At 37.6% G+C, this 24,292-nt stretch overlaps 1 protein-coding gene across 2 annotated transcripts in view; it reads left to right on the top strand.

Annotated features, from left to right (window-relative positions):
* ROCK2 (Rho associated coiled-coil containing protein kinase 2) overlaps positions 1-24,292 on the top strand; it is a 104,398-nt gene that overhangs the window by 33,148 nt on the left and 46,958 nt on the right. For both annotated transcript variants that reach the window (XM_064707723.1, XM_064707722.1), the window contains exons 2-3: positions 7,547-7,628; positions 18,151-18,251. In XM_064707723.1, coding sequence (XP_064563793.1) covers positions 7,547-7,628; positions 18,151-18,251 — 183 coding nt within the window. The remainder of the gene's footprint in view (positions 1-7,546; positions 7,629-18,150; positions 18,252-24,292) is intronic.

Raw genomic sequence — 24,292 nt, 5'->3', positions numbered from 1 at the left:
TTAAAGAGAAAAAAGCAACAACCAATTTGGAGGAAGAAAAGGTGCATTTTTGTAATGGTCAAGTTTTTAGGGATTTTTTAAGTGAATAATGTTAAGCTGTATCTTCAGAGCTTCTGGTTTACTCTGGCTTTCAGTCCTTTTTCTTTGGCTTGGTTTACTGCCTTTGTGTATTTCTTACAGTAATTTGTGAAGAGATTTTAGGTACGTTTGGAAGGAATTTTAGAGATCACTGCTAAAGGATCCACAGCTGAAGCTACTGCAATAAATATTTCTCTAGCTTGTGAATCTCTTGTGAAGGTGGTTTCTCAACTCCCTTGAGGAGCTGCATTATGTCAGTTTATCACTACTGCTATTTAGAACTTTTTTCCCTAATCTGTGACCTAACCTTTGTGCTTAATTCAGCTAATTTTTTATGTTGTTTTAGGGAATGTGAGGAATTGTCTATCATCAGCATTGCTCATACCAGCTTTTTATGTTCTGAGCGAACTTATCTTGTCTCCTTAGGCTAACCTTTTTAAAGACTAAAGTCTCTGCTCCTGACAGCCTATTTTAGCACAAATTGCTTATCATTTCCCTGCTCTTTTTAACTTCCCCTTCAGTTCTTTTCCAGCTTGTCTTTTGCAGTCCTCTGTGTAGGGATTCACAGAACTAGACACAATATTCTGGCTTAGATTATATCAATATCAGCAAATTATTTCTGATCTTCATTTACAAAAGAATCTTAGTTCTCTGTGAGGTCTTATCCAATGCACCTCCTGTTGATGCATCTGAGTCTCCTGTAACCCCACATCATTTTCCATTATCTTCCTGCTTGGTCATAATTTCAATATTTATATTCTGTGCATTTAACTGCTTTCAAAAGCATATGTCTCTCCCCCTTTTTGTACTTTGAGTTGCATCTGACTGTATTTTTTTCAGGGTTTTTTTTCCCTCTTTTTGAGGTAATTTCAAATGCAGTAAAAAGCCTGTGCTCAAAACTTCAAGCTCTGTATCATTTGCTGAATTTACTTATTTTATTTTTAGTTCTTAATAGATCTGTTTCTAATTTTATTGCTTTACTGTGACAATGAAAATATTCTGTAGAACTGATACAGGACAAACCCAAGGGAATTTCTTTTTGACACAGTTTTCCAAGTCCTGATGATTACCAAATTCCTAATACTTATCTTTTGGACCTTTTCTCCATGATTTCCTATACCATATATTTTTTTTACTTTGCCTATGTTAATGTTGAGTCCTGCGGTTATTCCTGTGTTAAGATGATTTGCTTTATTGATTACTCCCTATAATCTGGCAGAAATCTTTTTTTATGACACTGTTTTATCTTTGAGAGGAACATAAAAAACCTTAAACTCTGGATCTTGTTAATCTTCTAGGTGTTTACAAAATGATGTCTTACTCTAACTCCTCATTGCCAAATGTTCTGATCTGTAGTTTGGAAAACCCTATGCCTTTTAATGGGAGTGCTCTGATTTACCCTTTTCAGTCCTGCTGACCTCTCCTGTTCGCCTGAGTTTTCAATGTAATTTGGTTGGGACAGTCTCCTTAAATACTGTGAGTGAATCTCAGTGTATCTTGCTGTCCTCAGCACATTTCTTTATGTATATAATGAATTTCTTTAGGATTTGTTTTCATTCTTATCCCAGAAAGCATGGAAAACATAAACCTTGTGTGCATTCTTTGTTTTTTGTAATTCTTAATGGTTTTTTTTGATCCTTCTTAATATAAAGTATCTTCCTTTGTTTTCTCTTGTCTCTTGTAAACTACAACTCATTATACCCCTTAGCCTTTCTGATCATTATTTACATAAGCTTTTACTATTCCATAGTGGTGTTCCTTAACATCTGTCTTGTTGCACCCTGAACAATTTTGTGGTTATACTTTTGTAAGTATTTAGAAGGAAGCTGGTTTAGGGCTGTTACCATCCTATCATTATCATTACATTTTCACACTGTGCCTTTCAAATAACAGGGGAAATGTATAAAACCATTAACATATGCATGTAAAATGTAGCACATAAGAGGACATGTCTTGAGAAGTATGTATGATGAAGAAAAATTTGCCTGTATTCACTAGCAGACAACATTAAAACCATTTCAGTATTTGTTTACCTTCATGTACAGAAATCAGATTGTAAGTGAAGCCTGTTGTTAAGCATTTACATACTCATTTGTGGACAGTAGCTGCTTTTAGGTTTCTAAAACTGTACATACCCAATACTGTTTAAAAATCTGTTAATTAATGTAAAACTGTTAAAGAACTAGAATAGCAAGACCTCCCAGCAGTAAATGTCAGCTGCATTTTCATGGCCCAGATTATTCCTTCACATACTGATTACTAACACTTCAATAAGAGAAAAGTGAATTGCAACATATCCTAGAGATCACTGGGCAGGGAGAAGGCTGTATTTGCCTTGCATATGATCTTTCTGTTGTTTTTCCTATATTATGTTGTTACTGAGCTGCTCGACTTGCATCCAAATGTACCTTCTGTGTTATGGAAAGAAGTAATTGCTTGGTAAAGACCAGAATTATTTAAGGGTCCCTTTGGCATATGGAAGAACATAGTAGAGGTTTAGTCCTGGGGAAGAGTCATTAGATGCTCAATTCCTGTGTTCATAGAATTGGGTAGTTCTGCCTTTAAAATCATTTAGGCCCAGCTAAAAAAAATACAATGTGATGTTACAAGACTTTTCTATCCTTACTTTTTGCTGCAGCATATTTTATTAAATTTTGTTTGGTGATTTGGAAAAGGAAAGGAATATTGTTTTAGTTTTTTTAATAAATAATGGCATAGTGAAATTTCCATAGGATCTCATGAGTGTAGGTTAGAAGGGAACCTTGAAAGATCATCTATTCCAGCTACTTGTCTGGGCCAGAGACATCTTTCACTAGGTCAGACTTTTTATATTTTCCAGTTATTGCAGGAATATGAATTGTTTCCTGAAGTAACTGATACCTTTTCTGTTCAGTCATCCACTATTTGTTTTTTATTTTTTTCACATCATGAAAGTGAGGAATGAATCAAAATAGCCAAAGCTGCTTTTGACAGCCAGTGAAGTTTACATGCACATATCAATGTTACACAGGTTCAGACAGTTACTTTAATATCAGAAACTCTTACCAACACAGAATGATTTCATTTGGTGAAGGCTTCTGTGTGGTTGCCTGGAATTAATATTAAGCTCATTATTGAGAAACTACTAGTATTTTTCTCTATCACTGACCCTTCTGTCAGAGAAGAACATAAACATTTAGTTCGTGTATTTCATGAACTTTTCTTGCCTGTTTTTTTTCATTCATGCCTGTTCATTCAGGTTGGTAAACAGTGCAAACTGCTTGCTGGGGAAGGCAAGCTCCATGTTGTCCACAGAGGGTGACTGCTGTCAGAGTGGCCAAGAAATCTGCTCCTCATGTAGTAGGAGAGTGTTGCAAAATTTATCAAGTTTGGTCTTTTCTCTTGGAAAACATTTCAGCATGTTTGCCATCAGCAAAAGGCTCTTGATGGGGGCAGATCTATCTTTGCCAGTGATGCTTTTGCTTGGGAGCTGCTATTTTTGGCCTGTTAGCTCAGAGTCTTTTGTAATAGCAGAAAGCAGAAACGACCAGTGAAATCCCTTTAATGGCATATTTCCTGGTTGGAGTGACTTATCTGGGAGGCCTAGACAGAGGACACGTCATTTCCTGGATTACTTCTCTTCAGTCCCAACTGTCTGTTTTACTGCATAATCTTTTGACCCAGCTTCTTAATTGTAGGGATTTTTTCTGTTAAGTGATATAAATTAGGTCTTTCAATGAAAATGTAAAGCTTTAAAGAAACAACTTTTGACAAAATGCTAGTGTGCAGGACAAGTTTTTCATAGATTACAAGTTGATATGATGAAATTAAAATTTTATTTAAAAGCTTAAAATCTTGTCTTTGAAAGAGTATAAAATTTGTTCACAGGGCTAAAAAAATTTGACACTCTATCTGTTCCTTGTGATGATTATATTTATCACCTCTCTTTGACACTAGCTGTATGTGGCTGTGGTCTGGAGTTAGGACACTTCCAAAGAGCTAAAATAGTCACTTGTGCTGTTCTCAGATTTCCTTTCATTAATAACTACTTGTGAAAATTATTACCTAGAGTCCATGAAAAAGAGGCAAAAAGAGCTAATTAAAAATTAGCTGCAAATATGTTTCTCAGTTTGTATAGCCCACAAAAAAGCCATGGAATCAGAATGACACGTGGGAAAAAAGTGACATCTGAAATTATAATGAACAGTTCAGCTTAAATTGGAATATGTATGATTGGTTTGGACCTTGTAATCCAACTTCACTAAATTTTTTGGGGGGTGATAACTATTCTTTCCCCTGATGTTTTGCATAAAATAGAAGTCAAGAACACTGTATATGGGTTTCTTGGTCAACCACAAAAATATCTTCACATGAAAAACATTAAGACATCAGGTGACCTCACCTCTCTTCCCCTCCAAAAAGGAAGAACAAAAATATGCCTTCCTGATTTTTGTCAGCACCGAGTGCTTTCACATCTCCCTTAAAGTGTCTACCCCGCTGGTAGTGATCATGAGAGTATTTTCTCAGCAGCAGTGAAAGAATAATGTTGGAGTTTGGTGTAGACTGTCATCTAATTGGAATTGATGCTTCATTGAGCTGGGTAAAATCCTAAAAGGTGGCCCAGCTGTTCCCACCAGGGCATTCAGCATGGTCCTTCTGTACATGTTGCAGGGTGAGGATCCATATTTCTGCAGACACATCGTGCTGCAGAATGAGACACCCTGTTTTGAAGGTGGTGTTTGCCAAATCAAGAGTAGTATGGATTCTATTATGCTATTTTGCAGGAAGTCCTCTCAAATTTGTACTTTCTGTTGGATTTGTCCAGATTATTGGGCATTACCTGTGTAATTCATGTAGTGACTAATCCATAAGTATGTAACAACTTTGTTACTTTGGTTTGGTTTTATTGTATCTTCTGTAAAAGTGTCATATAAATTAGGAATAAGTAGTAAGTGTTCTGTCCCTTTGAAAGATGAGTATGAATTCCTGGTGCATCACTCCTTTCTCCTTAATGTGTCTTGCAGGAGCTGGTATGGTCAAGGCTGAAATAATTCCTATATTTACTGTTATTAAAGCACCTGCTGTGCCTTCTTGACTGACTTAGTTCCTGTATTTCATGAACTTTTCTTGCCTGGTTTTTTTCATTCATGCCTGTTCATTCAGGTTGGTAAACAGAGTGCAAACTGCTTGCTGGGGAAGGCAAGCTCCATGTTGCCCAGAGAGGGCTTATTTACACTGTCTTATGCTTCTTTCTGGTAGGAAGTTCTAGAACTTGATGTATAAGACAGCCATAACAGTTAAGGTTACAGTCAAGAGTAAAATTCCACCTTTTTTCTGTGCAGCAGTGGAAATATTACAGGTGTTACAGAATGTTTGAGCTTGGTAAGGACCTCTTGATATTGTCTAGTCCAACACCCTGCTCGCTACAGGGTCTACCAAAGTAGGTTGCCCAGGACCATGCCATGTCAGATTTTGAATATCTCCACTGGTGGAGACTCCACAGCCTCTGTGGAGTCAAACTGTGGGCTGTTTGTTCCAGTACTTGACAACTCAGAGGAAAAAAGTGTGGTGTTAAAATAGAGTTTTGTATGTTTTACCTTTTGTCAATGAACAGTGCCTTTTCTTCTGTCCTTCCCATCAGGTACTTACAGACACTGATGAGCTCCCCTGGCCTGAGTCTTCTCCTCTCAGGGTGCAGAGTCACAGCCCTTTGAACCTTTATTTCTTGGAGAAATGTGTTAGTGCCTTAATTTTACTGGCCCTTTGCTGGATTCACTCCAGTAGATCCCTGCCCTTGATGGTTTGGGAGACCAGGAGTGAGCACTGCACTCCAGGTGAGACCTCATCAGTGCAGAGTAGAGAGGAAGCTGTTGCTCACCAGGACCCTCTGGTGCTTCATTGCAAAGCTGCTCCCCTGCTTGTCAGGCCAAGGTCTATACCTGGTACCTGGGGTTTTTCCTCTCCAGCAGCAGGATTTGACTTTTCCCCTCGTTGACCTTTCTGAAAACCTTCTGTGTCCATGAGAAGTGCCAGTGCAGGGGTGCACTGCTGGTGACTGGCTCCAACTGGACTTTGTGCCACTGATCAGTCTCCCAGGCCCAGTCTTTCAACCAGCTTTTAATCATTTTCAAACCTAAACTCCATCGACATGTCTGGGACACTTTCCAAGACACTTTCATTTGTTAGGAGGCAAAAATAAATAAATAAATAAAATCTCTTCATTCTGGAAATTGTCTTAACCACTAATGTGTTTTGTGATGTAAACTGATACTGCCATGGATGAAATGGTCTTATTTTTGTATGAGCTTACATAGGACAAAGCAGCATTCGAAATGTATTTAATAGTCTTAGGTGTTGCCTTTGAATCTCTCCAGATACATTATTAAAATGAATATAATAATTTTAGTAATATTTGCAATAAATTATGCATTTCCAGATATATTAATAAAAATATAAAATCAGCAGGTTGTTAGCTATAGCCTCAGTTATTAAGAAGACCGAAAAGCTGTCTAGCTCTGTTGGCTGCCTATTAATAAACATGATGTGGTCTCTGACTTAAATCTCTGTGATGCCCTGTCAAGGATCAAAAACCTGAAAAAGCAGTCTCAGGATTTTGTTCTTAGGGCAACAAATAAAGCTGCCAGTTCAGGCTGAACACTGCAGCTGCTGACAATGAATGGTTTATATTGCTCTTAGTATCTGAAGCTAATTTTTAGTTTTATTTGTCCCTGTGTAACTGGAAAGGTCTCTGTGTTTGAAGAGTAATTTTCTAAGTTTTTCCAGGTTGCAGAAAGGTGGAACTGAGTAAAATCTTATAACAGGCATTTAAAATACTATTTTTAGCTTAGTTTTGGTGATCTCATCGCTTGCCATTTTAGGAGTCTCAATTGTTTTCTGCTGAGGCATTGATAATGGGTGGCAGAACAGCATGTAGAGTTCTGGCTCATCTACTGTTGAGTCACTTAGAAAAGGTATTTTAGTGTTGTGAGTCTGAATTGCATGGTGAATTGTCTTCTTAGGTTTAGGTCATGCCTTGCTTCCAAGAAAAATGTGTGGTTGGTTTTTGAATGTCCAGAATGAGAAGGTAGAAAGACTTTGATCAAAGCAATAATATGGATATACAAACATAAAGTCTTTGCAGGAAAAGTGTAACAGAAGTAAGAAAAATGGATTGACTGAACTCAGTATCTTAAATCAGTGTTTAATGAGTGAGATTACTTACTGATTAAGATTAAAACTACTACTCCAGTTTAAATCCCAGTGCCACTAATCAGTGGTAGTATAGCTGTACTGTTTATAGAGCTTGGAGCCAGTCAGTGTGTGTTGGCTCCTCTGCTGGTTTATAAACATACTTGAGAGCTTGTTTGATTTGCCTACTAGGAATGTAATGCGTGCTTGAATAATGTATAATCAGTCTCAGTGCAGTAATTTTAAGTTGTTAATTAAGATTTTTAGAATTCAATTAACTTATTTTTATTTTTTTTTTCAGGATGGCTTGAATTCTTTGGTCCTTGATCTGGATTATCCAGCGCTGAGGAAGAACAAGAACATTGATAATTTTTTAAATAGATGTAAGTTGCAAGTGGCTCTTGAACAATGACATTGTTGTGATCTCAATCATAAGAAGTTGAGTGATCAGAAATGCATTACTCATAGTTATTCTACTAATTTTTATAAAACTGAGCTTCAGAAGGCTTTGGAGGACCATTTATTACTGAGAGAAATTTCATTTAAGGGAGTTGTTATATTGTAAAAATATGTTGGAAAATACCAGATTTTTATTTTCCTAAATACAGTTGGAAAACCCCTTTAATGTTATTTTCTTATCTTACGTATGTGTAGCTACATAACTTGCTAAGTAAATCCTAGTTATTATTCTTCAGAAATTCATTACACTGAAGTCAACATTGTTTACATAGTCATATTGAATCTAACAGAGAAGACTTCTGTGGGTTTTTAAAACTAAATTGTTGTACCTTAAAATCTGTTGCTTCATTTTTGAACCTTAACTTGGGGTGAATGTTTGTGATTCACCCCAAGTTAATTGTAGACAGGATCTTGTAGTTTATTAAGCATATGATTCTACATCAAAGTAGCTGTATTTTGTGGTTTTGAAGTGTTTTCTATTATTGTATATAAGCAGAACATTTTTTCTGGTAAAAATAACAGATTATTTTGTAATTTGCAGTGAGTAAGCCTTCTTGGAATAACTATGCTTTGTAGTGAGCTTCTTTTGAGATGTATATTTTTTAAAAAAAAACCTTTACTGTTGCTTATGTTGAGGTTAGGTTTCTGCAGATGCAGTCCTATTAGCAACTCCTTTTCAATTCTTTACTGGTAAGACCTTGTATGTGTTTGTCCTCTGTTGCCCTGGGATTCTTTGGAATATCCACTCAAACTCTTCACTTAAATAGTGGCTGGTGTAGTAATTTGTGGTGAGTTCTTTGTTTGGAATTCAGTGCTTCTCCATGAGATTTAGCAGAGCCCTGTAGATGGACATACAGCTTTAACAGTTGCCAGTAAAGTCTCATTTGGAGAAATCACTTATAATACAGTAAATAAGAAAGAGCAGATTAGGACATAGAGGCATATCTTAGGATTATTTTCAGTTTGAGTTCAAAGGAATTCAAACAGATATTTATGAAAGAAAGGGTCTGTAAACAGCATTTTAAGTATCTTTGTTATTTGCAACTGAGCATTGTATGTGTAAAGTGAGGGGAAACCCCTATGAAAATGACATAAATAAAATTTATCAGCAAATTCTATGAGCTGGTCATATTTGCTTTTACATTACTATTTTTTCAGTAGAACAAAATTAGAAGCCTCTCTCTGATCAGAAGACCAGTGTCCTTTAACTATTAGAAATAGTAACTGTGGGAAAACAATTTAGCCTCAGGAGCAGGTTGGGGTTTTGGTTATTATTTGATTGGTTGTTTTTTGTTTGTTTTCTTGCTTGTTTTCTGCAGCCCCTGAATATTCTGGCTGACCGTCTCCCTTTTTTCAAAGGCTGTTGCTCCTTCTCCTCCTCTAGGCTCTCTATCATTGTTGTAGTAAATATTTTTAAGTATCCTATGAGACGTGGAGGCTACCAGCAATGTCAGAAACATGAAAATATACTTTTGTTCACAATTTTATTACTGCCTTTTTATTCTTAAATCACCTGACAGTATACTGTTGAAATAGCCAGATACTAGTTAAAAGAATTTTGAGATGTGTTGCAAAAAAATTCATAGTAGCTAATAAAGAGTTTTTAAGGGTGCACTTCATCTTTACCTGTTGAACTCTAAAAAAGCATGCAGCACCTGACTATTTTGGCCAGCATATCGTGTGGCAGTGCATCTTGCTTAAGAATCATGCATGTAACTTCTCTGCTGTTTCTGTACTGACTGGGAGAGAATAAAAATAGTGCTGCATATCTTCTGTGATTTACACTTTGGGAAAAAATAAATTGTGAAATGAGAATTTTGTAAACATTCAAGGCTGGTAGTATTTTGATATTGCAAAAGAATCAGTCCTGCCACAGTGATCCATTTCAAAGTCTTTTCTGACACAGGTGGTTGTATGGTTTGTTATATACTACACAGGGAAACTGAGCAGAATTAATGCAGACAGTCAGGTTTCATTTTTTCTTTTTATTAAAACTAGTCAGGCAAAATAAAAGCAAAGACCAGTTTCTGATTTTCATTTCACTTCACTGATACTTGTGCTAGCACAAAATGAGCCACTCAGATACAGGAAAAAACAGGACAACTGGGTTCTTATTGACACCCCCATTTTATGCAGTTTAAAATTGTTAAACCCATAGCTCAGGTCTTCTTGGGAACTGTTCTGAGGGTTGCAGGTATCACTGGAAAGAGTGTGGCACGTGCTTGCTGAAGACTCTTGCAACCTTGGGCCTGGAAGAAAAGTTGGGAACTGTATTGAGAAATTATGGAACTGTAAGTTGTTGCCTTCTTAGGGTAAGGAACAGCGAGTTCTTGTCTCTTGTGATTTTTCTCAGCATCTGAAGAGCTGCTGCAAATGCCCAGCTGAGAACTGCTGTCAAAAGGTTCTGACAAACTCTGCTGAGCAGTCTGTGCTAGGGGCCTGGAGCCTGCATCCCTGCCCAGGGTTTCCTGAGGCCAGCCTGCAGAGTGGCAGGGCCTCCTGGAGTTACACTGTGCTGCACAGAGAGGCAGCTAAAGCAGGGTCACTGCCATCCTGCTTATCCACGTTACACAAGTCTGCAGAAATTGTGGAGAGCACTAAATAATTATCACACTTACAGTCAGTTTAATCACTTAATTCTTCCACAATAACATTTTGAGAGATATTTTTTTTCCCCACCACAATCCCAGGGGCTTGTATACACCCTACTTCCAACCTATGTCAAGTTATTACTATTCAGGTTAATGTTTCATTAATAGTTTTTTTTTAATTTAAAAATGAAACAGCTTGCACTTCAGCTGAGACATTAATTTATGTTTAGCTCAACTCATAATTGCAAGCTGAAACTCAAATGTTTCAACTATTTCACAAAGGCAGTTTATTAATTGTCCACACTATAGGAGTTTGATGTGTTCTGTTTCTGTGACCACTTCACCAAAGCAATCTCTTCACTTGTTTGATATGAGAGAAATGCTTTAATTGCCTGCTTTGCCTTACTATTCTGATTTCTTACCACTTCCTCTAAGGTACTGAACCAAAGTTAGCCTGTGTTTATTGGAAGAGGCACATTAAATATCTGACATAATACAACCATTTCTTTTCAGTTTTTTGTTGCTTTAATTAACTGATGGTATTCTGATTTTAAATTGCTCTGGTTTTTAGCATATTCATGGAACAGAAAAACGTAATGCAATATTTAATTCCCAAAACAATGAGAGGAGTCTCATAGTTCTCTGAGAGCAAAAACTAATTAGCTTATTTAAAAAAGGAAGCTGAGTTTTTCAGCATGGGCTTGGTGTAAGAAATCTTTCTTGCTCTTTTCCTCTTCTGTCATCCAGGCAAAGGCAATAGGTTGAGTAAGTTCTTCCAGGTCAATTTTTCTGCCATCTAAGATTTGCCAGTTGTTGAATCATGTCTTAATGGCTTGTGCCTTTTTTGGTGATCTCCCATTCAATGCAATTTAGTCTGAAATAGTTAAATGACAGGTTTAAGCAATAGTTGGAAACATTTAATCATTTATAATCTTATCATCATGATAGAAGGGCACAAAAAATGGATTTTGAGTAAGTCCAAATAGCAGCATAGAGAGGGGTGCCATAAATAGGCCTTGTACAACCCAGAAGTCTTGACTCCCTAAATGGATCAGTGATTTTTCTGTGCATTATTTAGCATCACTCAAGAGTTGGAAACCTGTGTTGTTAAAATGATTTGCTGATGTTATGTAGGTTGGCAGACTTGTAGAGTGTAGTGACAGGGGATGTATTTACAGTAGAAGGGACTTCTCGTAGAGATGTGGCACCTGTGCACCAGTTTTTCTAGACTCCCTGACTAAACTCCCTGAAAAGTTCCTTTGGCCATTTTCCTCTCCAAGCAGACACTGCTTACTTGGAAGATGCATCTGTTAAGATTAATTTCCTGCAAAATCAACAGTTCTGGTTCCTCCCCTTGCATTTTGTAATGTCATTTGAACCCTGCCCAGCCGTGTGGTTACCGACAGGAACCTGTGTCACCCCGTGTGGTGTGAGTGCCTCCCAGGGCTGCAGCTCTGTGTGCTCTGGGCTTCCTGTCAGCAGCACTCATGAAATGTCAGATGCCATTTGCTATCTTGGGAATTTAGTGCACTGTAGAACTTCCACTGAGTTAAGGAGCTAATTGCTCCTCTGGTTTTCTCTTGGCTTCTCTAAGGCAGCTCCCTGCCAGGTCTTCACTGTCACCTCAGCAGGTTGGGCTCCAGTTCCATTCTTAATGATATTGTTATGGTAGGAGTAGGGATAGGAGAGGTATCAAATAACCAACTTTCCCAAGCAGAGCATGCAGGCCACAGTGTGTAAGACAGAATGTCTTAGATGTATAAACAAGTTATATGTCAGTGTCATTAACCACATTCCCTTTTGGGTACTTGGTAGATACAAAGCAATTCAGCCCTGCCATCAGGTTTATTTTCATTACATTAGGGATGTGTTCTCTGTAAGCCAGAGAGGGCTGCTGCCTTCTGTTTCCCTGTGTTCTGCTCTTTTCCATCTATGCAAGAGAACATATTTCTCATGTTCCCCTTTTATTTCTCTGAGGGAGGAAGCATTACCCTGTCTGGAGCTGTGCCTTCTAGTTCCTCCTGATTCTGCAAGGTCTCCAGCAGCTTCTTCTTCTTCATACACTTTGACCAGACACTACAGATGCACCCCTCATTACTTCAGTCTTTCTGTTGTGCTTTCTGTTTGGTTTTGTTCAGCTGTGGGATTGCAGCACTTCCTGGCTGTACTTCAGTTTAACTTCTGGCTGGACTTCTGCCTAGGGCAGCAACTTTTGACTTAACATACTCCATAGCAGCACTCATTGACTGACTGTGTCTGATCTGTGGGGTAAAATTGCACTCCCTTGCAATTTTTTCGTCTTATATACACTCCCCAGAACTGCATGATACACATGGGTTTTTTTTAAGAGAAAATAACCTGCATATGAACCTTTTTTTAAATCTTAAAAGGCAGAAAAGTTTGGGGTTTTCCTTCCTCCCTATCCCCCTTTATTGTCCTAGACAGGTATTTTTTCTATTTTCACAAGCATTTGCAACCTTCAGCCACATTCTTGCTGCCAGCTGTCAGCAACTGATCCAGACACTCTGCCCTTTCAGAAAGTGAAACTTTATTTGTTCAAAAGTTATAATGCCATTTTCATATAGTAAATCAAAAGTTGTCTTTAAAGACTCTTTGTATCTAACATTCCTGGTCCTTCCTGTGTTAACGAAGAAAACTGAGTGATAGGTGATGGTATTCTCATGTTTTAGAACTTTTATTTAAATGTCACAATATTTCTATGAGATTCCATTGCATCGTGGGGCTGGGGAGTCCACCTAATGCCTTCCTTTAAACATAATATTTTTTCTTCTGCTAGTCTTTGTGCTGTTGCAAATTCATGAGACATGCATACAAATACCAAAACTTTCAAACTCATCTGTGTGAAATCTGAAAATTCAGACCACTATAAGGAGGCTGCTATTGAAAAGGTCTCCTGCACCCTGGATTAGGTCACGTTTTGTGAACTAAATCTTATGATCCACTATATTGCAATTACGATGTGGCTTCAGGGTTAATCTAAGCTTGCCTTCTTGCACCCCAGTTTTTTGTTTCAGATTAGTTCCATGCATTGATTATCTGCTCCATATCCATAAGATTTTATGCCAAAATAGACAACCCATCTGTATTACTGATACCTTTGCAACATTTGCATCCCTATGTGGTATTATTAACTGAGATTATTAAATTTCAAAGGAGTTAGGAGGAGTGACCTCATTGCTCTCTAAAGAGAGGAAAAGTGGAGAGGGAGGTGTTGAGCTCAGCTTCCTGGGATGCAGTGACAGGACATATGGGAATGGTCCAGAGCTGCACCAGGGGAGGTTCAGACAAGACATGATGAAGCATTTCTTTACTCTGAGAGTGGTCAGACACTGGAACAGGCTTCCTTGAGAGACAGTTAATGCCCCAAGCTCGTCAGTGTTTAGGAGGCATTTAACAACCTGTAACTGTTGGTCAGCCCTGAAACAGTCAGACAATCGCAGTGGTGATCACTGTGTGTCCCTTCGAACTGTTCAATTCTATTCCATGCCATGCCATGCCATTCTATTCATCTTTTAGCAAAGCAAGTAGGATTTCTCTATTCTCAGCATTTCACTCGGATGATAAAACTAATAACTCCTCACCTGGTTGTTTAACATATTTTTGGGTTTTTATTGCTTGTTTGCATTATTTAATGCTTGAGGAGTTTCACTGGAGCTGTAGTGACTTTTTTATAGTTTCTACCTTATACAGAAGTATTCCTGTGAGTTTCTTCTCAGATATTAAGCTGCATAAAACTACACACTGTTTTTTCAACATGTTTAGATCTCTCATTTCATGTATTTGAAAACACTGAAACATGACAGAAACATTTAAAATAAACTCATGTCATTCCTGTGTCTAATGAGATGTAACATTATATAACTGCACATTCTCTGTCACTTGAAGTTTTTCTCTACTGCTGCTTCCTGTGAATTTGTATTTATCTTCCTTGTCTAGTACCAGGGCTTGTGATGTGCAGCTCCAAACGCAGCAATTCCCTTTGCAATCTGCAAAATTAATTCATGTTATTAACAAAAATAATAAACTTTGTGTGGGTGAAGCACTGTTGCTTTCCTATGCTTTTGGTCCAGGCTTTCATGATTCTGTATGGAAACAACATCATGATTCTCTCAACTCCTCTTCCTGTTGACACACTGAATTACCTTGGTCTTACAAGTACACTGAATGTAGCAGATTTGTTTACTTTTGGAGATTTTAATTGCCTCTGTCCTTACAACTTTATTAGCAGATCATTCCCTCACTGTAACATTAATCTCTCCCATTCCCTGTCACATCCAGTCTTTTCTCCAGAAGAAAGTTACAGTGGCATTTTTGTGTTCCACAGGTTAGGAAGGATCTCTGGAGGGCAGCTTGTCCAACTCTGCTCAAAGTCAAGCCCGTTTTGAGGTTACATCAGATTGTTCAGGTTCTTGTGCAGTTGAATTTTGAGAACTTCCATAGATGGAGTCTTTTAGCTCCGCTTGATAGTCTGCACCTTTCCCCAGTTCTTACTATTCTTTTCCTACAAAATGGGATTTCTGGTATTTCATCTTGTCTGGTGACTCTTGTCCTTTCACTTTGTACCCCTTTGAAATAAAACCTCATTTCAACTTCTGTTGAGGCCAACCATTTACCCATCCCTAACCTGAACAATTGCAGTTCTCTCAGCTTCTCTTGAGCATCATGTGATCATCTTGGTGGTCTTCCATGAAGCAATGGAATGTTTAGTGTTTTTTGTGCACTGATGACCCCAAAGTTAGTCATAATATTCCACATATGGTTTTGCGAATGACAGATAGGGGAGGAAATCTACTTCCCTCCACTTACTGTCTGTGCATTTACCAGCACATACTCACACAGTCACTGCAAAGGCTGGCTCCTCATTCCTCTCTGCTTGCCTTGTTGTCCACCAGGGCTGTCAGGTCCTGTTTCTCATGGTGCCTGCTAGCTGGTGAGTGCATCCTATTCCATTGTGTGGTGCTGTTCCATCCCAGCTACAGGACTCTGCACTTGCTGTTGTTGAACTGCGAGCTTCCTGTCAACTCGTTACTCATCCTGTCTGGGTCACTCACAGGAACCACCCTGCCCTCCAGTGCATCAGCTTTGGACTTAAAACCACTGGCTGTGACGCCAGCAACTTTACCACTCACCTGATAATTCCTCTGTGCAGTCCGTGGTTGGCTATAAAGATACTTTTGAGATGTTGTGTTGGAAATCATGCTATAGTCAAGGAAATGTACTGTCTTCCCTTTGTCCACCAAGACAGACATTTCATCATTGAAGGAAATCAGGGTAGTCAAACACAGTTTGTCCTTTCTAGATCCATTCTGGGTGTTTTTATCCTTCCATGTGCATCACGTTCTTGAAAGTGGATTCCTGAAGGATTTTTCTGCATGATCATCTTGGGCAGTGTGGTCAGGCTGCTATTCCACCCTGTAGCCTTCTTGTTGTCCCTTTAGAATATGGGTGTGGCATTTGTGCTTTACCAGTCATCACTTTTCCAAGTTGCCATGACCTTTCAAAGGTGATAGAGAACAGCCTGGTAATGGTCTTGACTGGTATTTTCAGCACACTTGGATGCATCCTGTATTGTCTCATGACCTGGTATATGCCAAGTCTGCTTCACTGGACCCGAGAGGCTCCTGAGCAGGGCTTGAGAGTGAAGTGAAGCAAAAAAGGCATAGACTGCCTTGATCTTCTCCATGTCTCTGGTACTAGATCACCTCCCACACTGGGAGCAGTGGGACTATATTTGCCTCAGTCTTTCTTTTATGGCTAATGTATTTATAGAATCTCTTGTATCCCTTCATAATCCTGGCTAGTTTCAGTTCCAGCTGAGCTTGGTTTTCCCAATTCCATCTTTTCCAGTTTGAGAGGTTCCTGCTGGGTAACCCAACTCAGCTTCCATGTTCCAAATCTTTGCCTTTTGTGGTAAGTTGAGGCAGAGGTTTACCCATTTAGGCAGACTGGCTCCTTGCCATTCCTGCTCGATTTCTAACTGGAACAGCTTGATAGCTAACTAGAACAGACTGTTCTTGTGCTATGAACATGTCATCTTTGAAGATCAGCCCACTCCTCTGCCCTTCACAGCAGCTTTTCACAGGATCCTGCCCATGAGTTTTCCAAACAAGCCATAGTCTGGCTCGATTCTTCTGGATTGAAGTCCAAGGTCTGCTATTTTCCTTCTTCAGGTCTGTTCGAGTCTTAAATTCCACCATCTTGCAGTTGCTTCTGCCAAGTCTGCCACAGACTTTGTCTTTCTGAACCAGTTCATTCTTGTCTGTGAATAATAAATGAGAGTGCCTCCTTGTCCACTTCTGTTGCACCCCTACTTAGACATAAGGGTCCCTGCTACTGAAATCCCTGTGTTGTGTTGTACAACACACACAGCTACTGATGTGATCCATAACTGAAAGACAGGTATCAGTTCTTATGGCTGAGTCTTGTACTTTAACACCTTTTGATTTCAGAGGACTCTGTGCAGAAGGAGAGCTTTGTCTGGTGTGAGTTAGGTCGTTGTTTTGAGGGTTGTAACTCAGTAAAATGCCTTATTGGCCTATTGCTTGTTTGGAAGAAAAGAAGTGTTCCTGATGGTCAGGCATCTCTTGGATTGCTTGTAGCCTGCCAAGTTGCTCTTCATGAATATGTAGGAATGGTTAAGCTATTTACTAGATGTTCTTATCATTAACTCCCTTAGACCATGTCATCTTTAATGTCATACTGCATTAACTGTATTTCTCATCCTTTTCTCCCTGGTATTCAGATCTGAGATCCTCTTTAATGCCTTTCTAGGGATAAAATTCCATGGTATTTGACCCTAAACGGGGATCTCGCAGTATATAAACCTCTACTCCTCTCTGAATCTAAGCATCCACAGCTTTTCATACAATTTCCTGCTCTTCCCTGGTAGAGTTCTTGCTCCAGCCACCTGTTTTGCTTTGTTTTGTTCTTCCTCTAAGTGTGTGTAGGAGCTTGTCATGCCTCAGATGATCTTTTGTCCTCGTAATAAGAATAGATTTTAAAAATGCATTTAGCTGGGAATGCATTCATAGCATGCTTCATTTACAAGATTAAAAAGTCTAGGACCTTGTATGTTTTTAGAACTTGTCAGAGATCAGAATTTCATTGTTTTCCCTTTTACAGATTCTCACAACTGCTCATAAGACACATTCTGACAGGCAGTGCTTATCTGAAGAATACTGAACAGAGCATTGTAGACATCATTTTAAGAAGTGTTGAACTACACATGCAGTGAACACCAAAAAAGCAGTGTGAGATAGCCAGCAGTTACTCATTTGTAAACTTGAATCAATGTTTCATGTGGAATGGGTGAGTGGATGTGCCAGATCTTTGTGTGATCTGCAGTTGTACATGAAGGTTACCAAGTCACATTGCTTGCCATGTGAGTGCTGTTGAACCCTCCAGGTGTGCCAGGAGCAGGTTACACCTGCAGTGCTTTTTGCCTACCACATACTCCACCTTGCATTATCAGTAGAGTGTCAGTGGATCCTGGGAGTGCAGCAGGTAGCAGGGAATGATTGAAAATTCCAGATAGGCATCTCTGGCTCTCTTCATTACCAGAATCTTCCCATAAGCTTGTGAGTGATTATTAGAGGTGTGAAATGAGAGTCAGCAAAATATGAAAGATATTTCATTTGTTACAGCTAAAGGTAGACAGCTAATGGTTTCCAAAGAATAATGAAAGGGGATATTAACAGTGACTACAGATTTCAACAATTACCAAGAATGCTCTAAACATTTGAATAAAAATAGCTTATTTTTACTCTAAATGCATAGCTAAAATTGTATTCTGTTAATACATGCATTATCGCAACTTCTTTTTGATTTGTTTTAGATGAGAAGATTGTGGAAAAAATCCGAGCTTTACAAATGAAAGCTGAAGACTATGATGTTGTTAAGGTGATTGGAAGAGGGGCTTTTGGAGAAGTGCAGCTGGTAAGAATGTAATGATTTAATGTTTAGAGAGACTAACAGCTTTAACCAAAAACTTCCTCAATCTTCATGTTTTATATTTAAAAATTCTTCTTAAAAAGAACAAGTGTAATTTTCATTGTATTGAGAAATTGTTTCTGTGCATAGTAAACAGTAAATCTGAGTTCAAAATACAATGGAGAGGAAGGGAAGAACTCAGGAATGTTTTCTATCCTTTGGTCAAAATCAAAAAGGCAGTCCATGGCAATTCTAAATCTTTTTGGCTACAAGTATCACTGTATAATATATGAAACCTTCTACAAAAGAGCAGGCAAACACTGCAACAAAAGATTTTTGTTTTGTTCTTATAATTGTGATGCTTGCATTGTATTTTAAGTGACATGACTCACAGGATTTTTAAAAGATTCCTTCCATAACATTGCCCCCTTGACATTGTACGCAATATAATACCTAAACTATGAATGAGATTACTTTTAAAATTCTATTGCAGAGAAATTGTTATAAAAAAAAGGTAATCAAGCTACAAAAAGTAACTTGGTGTATCACATGTAGTCTGATTTTTATTTAATTTTGATTTTTCTAGGACTTCCAAGTCCTACTGTCTGATAAATTGGCACAAAAATATGAACCTGTGTATGAGATGGATTGATATGTCAGTTTTGAAATAAGTATTGGATTTAAGTGCCAGATAGAATCTAGAATGCAAACATTAGGGACAAGTTATCATGAGCTAACAGATAACTGTGCACCAGCTGATCCATGGTATTTTCTGGGTGAGTACTTTTAGAGGAAGAGAGGTATAAAGCAAGTCAATGGAAAGGGGAGCAACTAATGTGCTGCAATTGAAGCTTGTTATCTTGTTACCACAAGGTAACAAAAATTACTCTCTTGCTCCTACTTGTTGACCTGGAGCTGGTATTTTACTGCTCTGTGGTAATTTTGCCCTAGGAAACTGGAAAATCACATTGTCTTGTAATGTATAACCATTTTGGAAAATACAAAGATGTGTTGGAGTTTTGTTGATGAATGTGGTAAGATCTAAGCTGTGAAGGGCTTATAGGAGACACAGTGTACAGTGACAATAAATTTATGATCCTTTTATAAATTCTCTGTATTTTCCATACTATTGTTGTTGGAATTTGTTGGAACTTGAAAAATAAACCTTCTGATTAGCCTAATGTTGTTTGCATGACTCATGGTTAATTTTCAAATTTAGATGTGATTAGTATGGCAGATAGCAACATCTAATCAGCAATTTTTATTCATCTATGTCATTTTTTAAGACAACTTCATCCAAGTCTAGTAGCATGAGAATGTAGCACCCTCTTCTCTTTCTTTCTGTCAGGGTCATTTACACTTTGTCCAGAAGAGTGAATGAACTATGGAATGGAGTGTTTCTAAATATCCTCATTTTCTAGCAAGACTTTAAAGAATTATTATGTATATTTATAACCTTGCACGATTTTCTATCTTTGTAGGCAAGAAATTAAAATCAAAACCAAAACCTTCAGCAGAACCTTACTTTCTTGTGAAGGGGCTGCTGCAGGATGTTTTTAAGAAAGCAGTCTAGTCCATGTCTTTTCAATGACAGTCACATCAAATGGTTTATTTTAAAGTCTTTTATTAGACATTTGTATCTTTACATTAATCCACATGGAGCAGTGAATAGAGATGCTCCTTATGCACTGGCATGTGATGTCAGTGAAAAATCAATTTGTAAGGAACAGAGTTCCTTGTCCATTTGTTGAGGGGACAAGAGATGAAAAAGAGCAAGTCTCAATAACAAAAGCCATGTGCCATTTTTAGATGTCACACTCATATTTCCTGGAAGCGTCCAAGATAACTATATTTTTGATGTGTTTCAATAATGAAAATACATTGTTTTCATATGTGTATTTCTTAAGAACAGAAGGTTTTTTCTAACTTATTTTTATTTTCTTTTTAACAATTAATTTCAAATAAAAGGTCCTGATTTGTTCTGGAAACTCTTTTTTGTAATTCACCATGTCATATACAATTTGAAATTTTAAGAAGAGGTAACTTTTTGTAGTGTTCATACTTCAGTTGGGCACTTTGAGGGATCTGAAGATAAACATTATTTTTCATTTGCCCTAACATTAAAATGTAATGACAAAATGCCTAGTAACCTGGTCATACAATGATGGGGTTTGGACTGCATTGTTGTCATGGGGTTTTTAAAAAAATCTTTAAAAAGCCCTTCAAAAAAAGCAAGAATCCTTGGTATTGGAAAGAAACTTCTTTGTCTTCATATAGAGCTTTTCTACACGTCATGTCAACTTAAAAGAACACTTTTTCTGGAGAGTAAAAATACAAGTAGAAATCATAATGTTATGCAGTCTTACAGCTGAAAAGCAATGGGCTAATAAATACAGCTGCAGATCTGAACTAATATTAGCTGGTGATGCGGACATACATACCTCAATTTTTTGCCTCACAAGGTATGGTACAAGTTTAAACTATTGAGCTAAGCTCTATCTATTTCTACTCCATTCAAAATGTTGACACCACTGTTGCAGATGATGGATTTGTGGTAATGAAAATATTTTGCAACGCTTTCTGTGATCAAAATAGAAATTTGCTTCAGTGGGGATTAAATACAGAAAGAACCATAAATAAAACATGATTAAGTACATGAATTAAATTAATGAATGTTGTGTTATCAGTATGTGTTATTGTGCATAGGAATTTCAGCACAAATATTTATTATATGTTTCTAATGATTATATTAGTATGCTCATTTGTTGGCTTGTAATGTTTGCAACATAAAATAGTCAGCTATGACCTCTTTCATTTAATTTTGTTTTCCATAAGTCTTCTGCTCCAGTATAACATTTTCTTGCTAAAGAACTGATGTGAAGCAATCAGCTTTCCAGATTCTGTTAAGAAAGTGAAATACATTCTCTACTGTTGTGTCTTACAGCTAGTTTTTTTTTTAAAGGCTTGATTTTTCCTCTTCCTCTCCCCTCCAAAAAATTTTAAAAATAGTCCAATAGAGATCAGATGACTATGGTCTGAGCATCTGATTGTGGTGGAGAAACAATTTCCTTATAAATCCAGAAGTATTAAACTCTACATTGTGCTCTGGTTTCTGGTTTTGCTGGGTCTGTACTGATGGGGAAAGCTAAAAAATTATTGCCAGCTACCAGATCACTTCTCCTCTTACACAGTGCTGTGAATAAAAGTGACTGCTGTCTAGGGCAGACAGAAAAATTGAATTATGGTACTTAATATGTTACTTCTGGTTTATGCAGAAACAGTTATTTATGAAAGCACATCCTGAGTTCCTCTTGTTTGTTTTCACTTGTGGAAAATCACCTTAATTTGAAATTGAAACTTATCCTTAGTTCCTTCTCCCAGGTCTAACCATGAAGGACTGTAATGTTGCAGTGACACAGCAGAATGACCTGCTCATGCACTGCAAGAGAAAACTAAAACAAAGTTAACACTTCCTTGTGTTTGGGCGCTACAGGATGGTCTGAGTGACAGTCTCTACTGTCTGATTTCTTAGTGTTGCAAAGCACTGGTCATCTTAGCCTGCTGGTTTATTTTTCTTCATTAAGTGCTTTGTTTATTAGGTTTAATTCCCCATGCACTGCTGATGTACACTTCTGTACTAAAGCAGATAAAGCAGTCGGGTTCTATTAGCTGTAAATTTGTCAGGACATGTACTTTGATACCCTATCTGTAGTCTTACAGTTTTATTAGTTATTTTAGAATACCTGTAATTATTCAAGCCATAATAATTCAAGCCATAGAGTTCATTTCAAAACACCACTCTAGGATCATAATTTTTTTCAAAATCATAAGAGACAGTATCATTACCAATATTATGTACTAAATCTGATAACATTAAATTGATGTGTTATTTTCTTTGCCTACTGATTGTCTTCCCATGTGAATGCTGGGGAAATTATGGAGGCATTTTGTTTATTGAAAGTATTAGATTGTTGAAGCAGAGTAGAGTGAAATTCTTTTTTCTTAATGCATTTTCACCAGTTAAACAAGGCCATGTTACTCAGTGCTAATGGCATGAAGGGATTTTCCTACCTATTTTGAGAGTTACTCTGGTGAGCTGCAGTTTAAATTTGGCAGTTCATTTTAACAGTTGGAAGAAGTTGAAACACCATGACAGTTTAATACATGAATAATCTGCTGTATGAGCTAGTATCTGTATGTACAAATATAGCTCTGAGCAAAGAGCACAGTGACTAGCAGCTCCAAAGGCTGGCTCCAGGGCCCGTGGTGCTGATAGCAGGAGGAATGTCAGTGGTAGGTCTGCTCACCTGCAAGGAGTGCCAAGACATACTTACTCTCTGGCTGTGCCAGTATATTTGTTATTGCTTTGGTTTTGTACAGAGAAAGAGCCCATCTTGAAATTTTCACAAGAAATCATTAGCCAATAACCTATTGGCCCTGTTTAGGCAGGTGTACAGACTGATCTTGGGCTCCCCACCCCTCTTTACTTTGTTTCTACTGTATATGAGCTTCCTTCAGGCTGTGATGACTTTCAAGAATTTTTTTCCCCAAATCATAGGAGACAGTTGTTTTTCTAAATGCATGCAGCTGCTCTAACTGCACCTAGGCAAGAGTACACAGTGACTTTAGGAATTGTAAACTACTAAATACATTGCAGAGCTTCCATGTGAAGTTTCACAGGAAATGCATCTTCAATTGAACAGTATCTTTTTGAGGTGCCTGGTCTTTGTGTTTCTTCTGGTTTTGGCCAGGATTACAAAAGTTCTCCTTAGGGGAGTATAGCTTGTGGTGTGCCACCAAATCTTTGTAAATTATCCCATTTGGGATTAGTAAATGGGAAGAAGTTAGTTTTCAAAATACTGTTTTCGGACATCTTCACTAGCTGACTAATTAATGCCCTAAAATACGCTTATAGAGTTGTTAATGCACATAGATACCATGGTGCTGTTCTGGTGTTAGGTTGGAGGTTTTTTGATCTAATTTCTTAGTGTTAAACTATACTAATAATAAAACCTTTGCACCTCTATCTAGAAGGTAAAAAGCCCCAATTTCAAGAACAGCAACTCCTTAAATAATCCTCTTTCTGTTCATGTTCTTGCTTTTTCAAAGATTACCCCTCCACCTGAAAATTCTTCTATTCCTTCAGGAGTATTAAATTTTGCAGCTCCTCAGGAACAGGAGACTGATGCAGCCAGATCTGTTGACCAAATAGGTGCCTCTCTGAAGGTGTCATGGACCTGCATCTACAGCTGCTCAGAAAAGCCTGTTAAACGTTCTTTCATGTAACATAATAAACTCAGATATTGTGCAAAACTAAGAAGTTAGGGGATCTGCTTTATTTACTAGATGTGAGAGGTTCTAAATGCACCAGAAAATCATAATTTGAGTTTCTGGATTTTTTATTTTAACAGGGAAAAAATAGGCAGAAACTTAATGTCCTGATGACTCAGTCTTCTTACAGCTGAATACTTCTCACCCTGATTTCTTTAAGAAACACTCAAGAATGTGAAAAACCTGTTCCTTTAATAGTTTTTTCATAAAATAGCATGTCACATGATTAATTACTGAGTAATGACTGCAATGTGCAATTTAAGGATTTGGTTTCATGTCTGAATTCAGGTGAAGTTTTCAAAAATATTTTCATATTTTGTAATAAAAGGTTTAATTACAGTTTTCCAACAGGATTTATTGTATTAATTTTGCACCATTTAAAGCAAATTTAAGAACTTTTTAGGAAAATAAATAGGAACAATCATGTTTTGGTGTAAAATAAAAATTGGCAGAGGTTGAAGCAGACTGCATGCCCAGTTTCAAACATGGATGAATCCAATGGCTAGACAGTGTTCAGAATAAGAAAATAAAAGCAGGGTTACATTTATTTCCTGCTATAGTGGGTTTTTTTGAACAGCTGTTAAGCTTTTCTTTTGAGATCTGGAAGTTCTCAAATCCTTACTGTGTAGAAAATTGTGTGTATGAAGACCTGGAGGCATCACAACCCAGAAAGCAGTTTGCACATAGCAGAAACATACTGTGCTGGTACTCAGATT

Source organism: Zonotrichia leucophrys, chromosome 3, assembly GCF_028769735.1.
Source record: "Zonotrichia leucophrys gambelii isolate GWCS_2022_RI chromosome 3, RI_Zleu_2.0, whole genome shotgun sequence".
NCBI classification, from domain to species: Eukaryota; Metazoa; Chordata; class Aves; order Passeriformes; family Passerellidae; genus Zonotrichia; species Zonotrichia leucophrys.
This window is presented reverse-complemented; position numbering and strand designations above follow the sequence as displayed.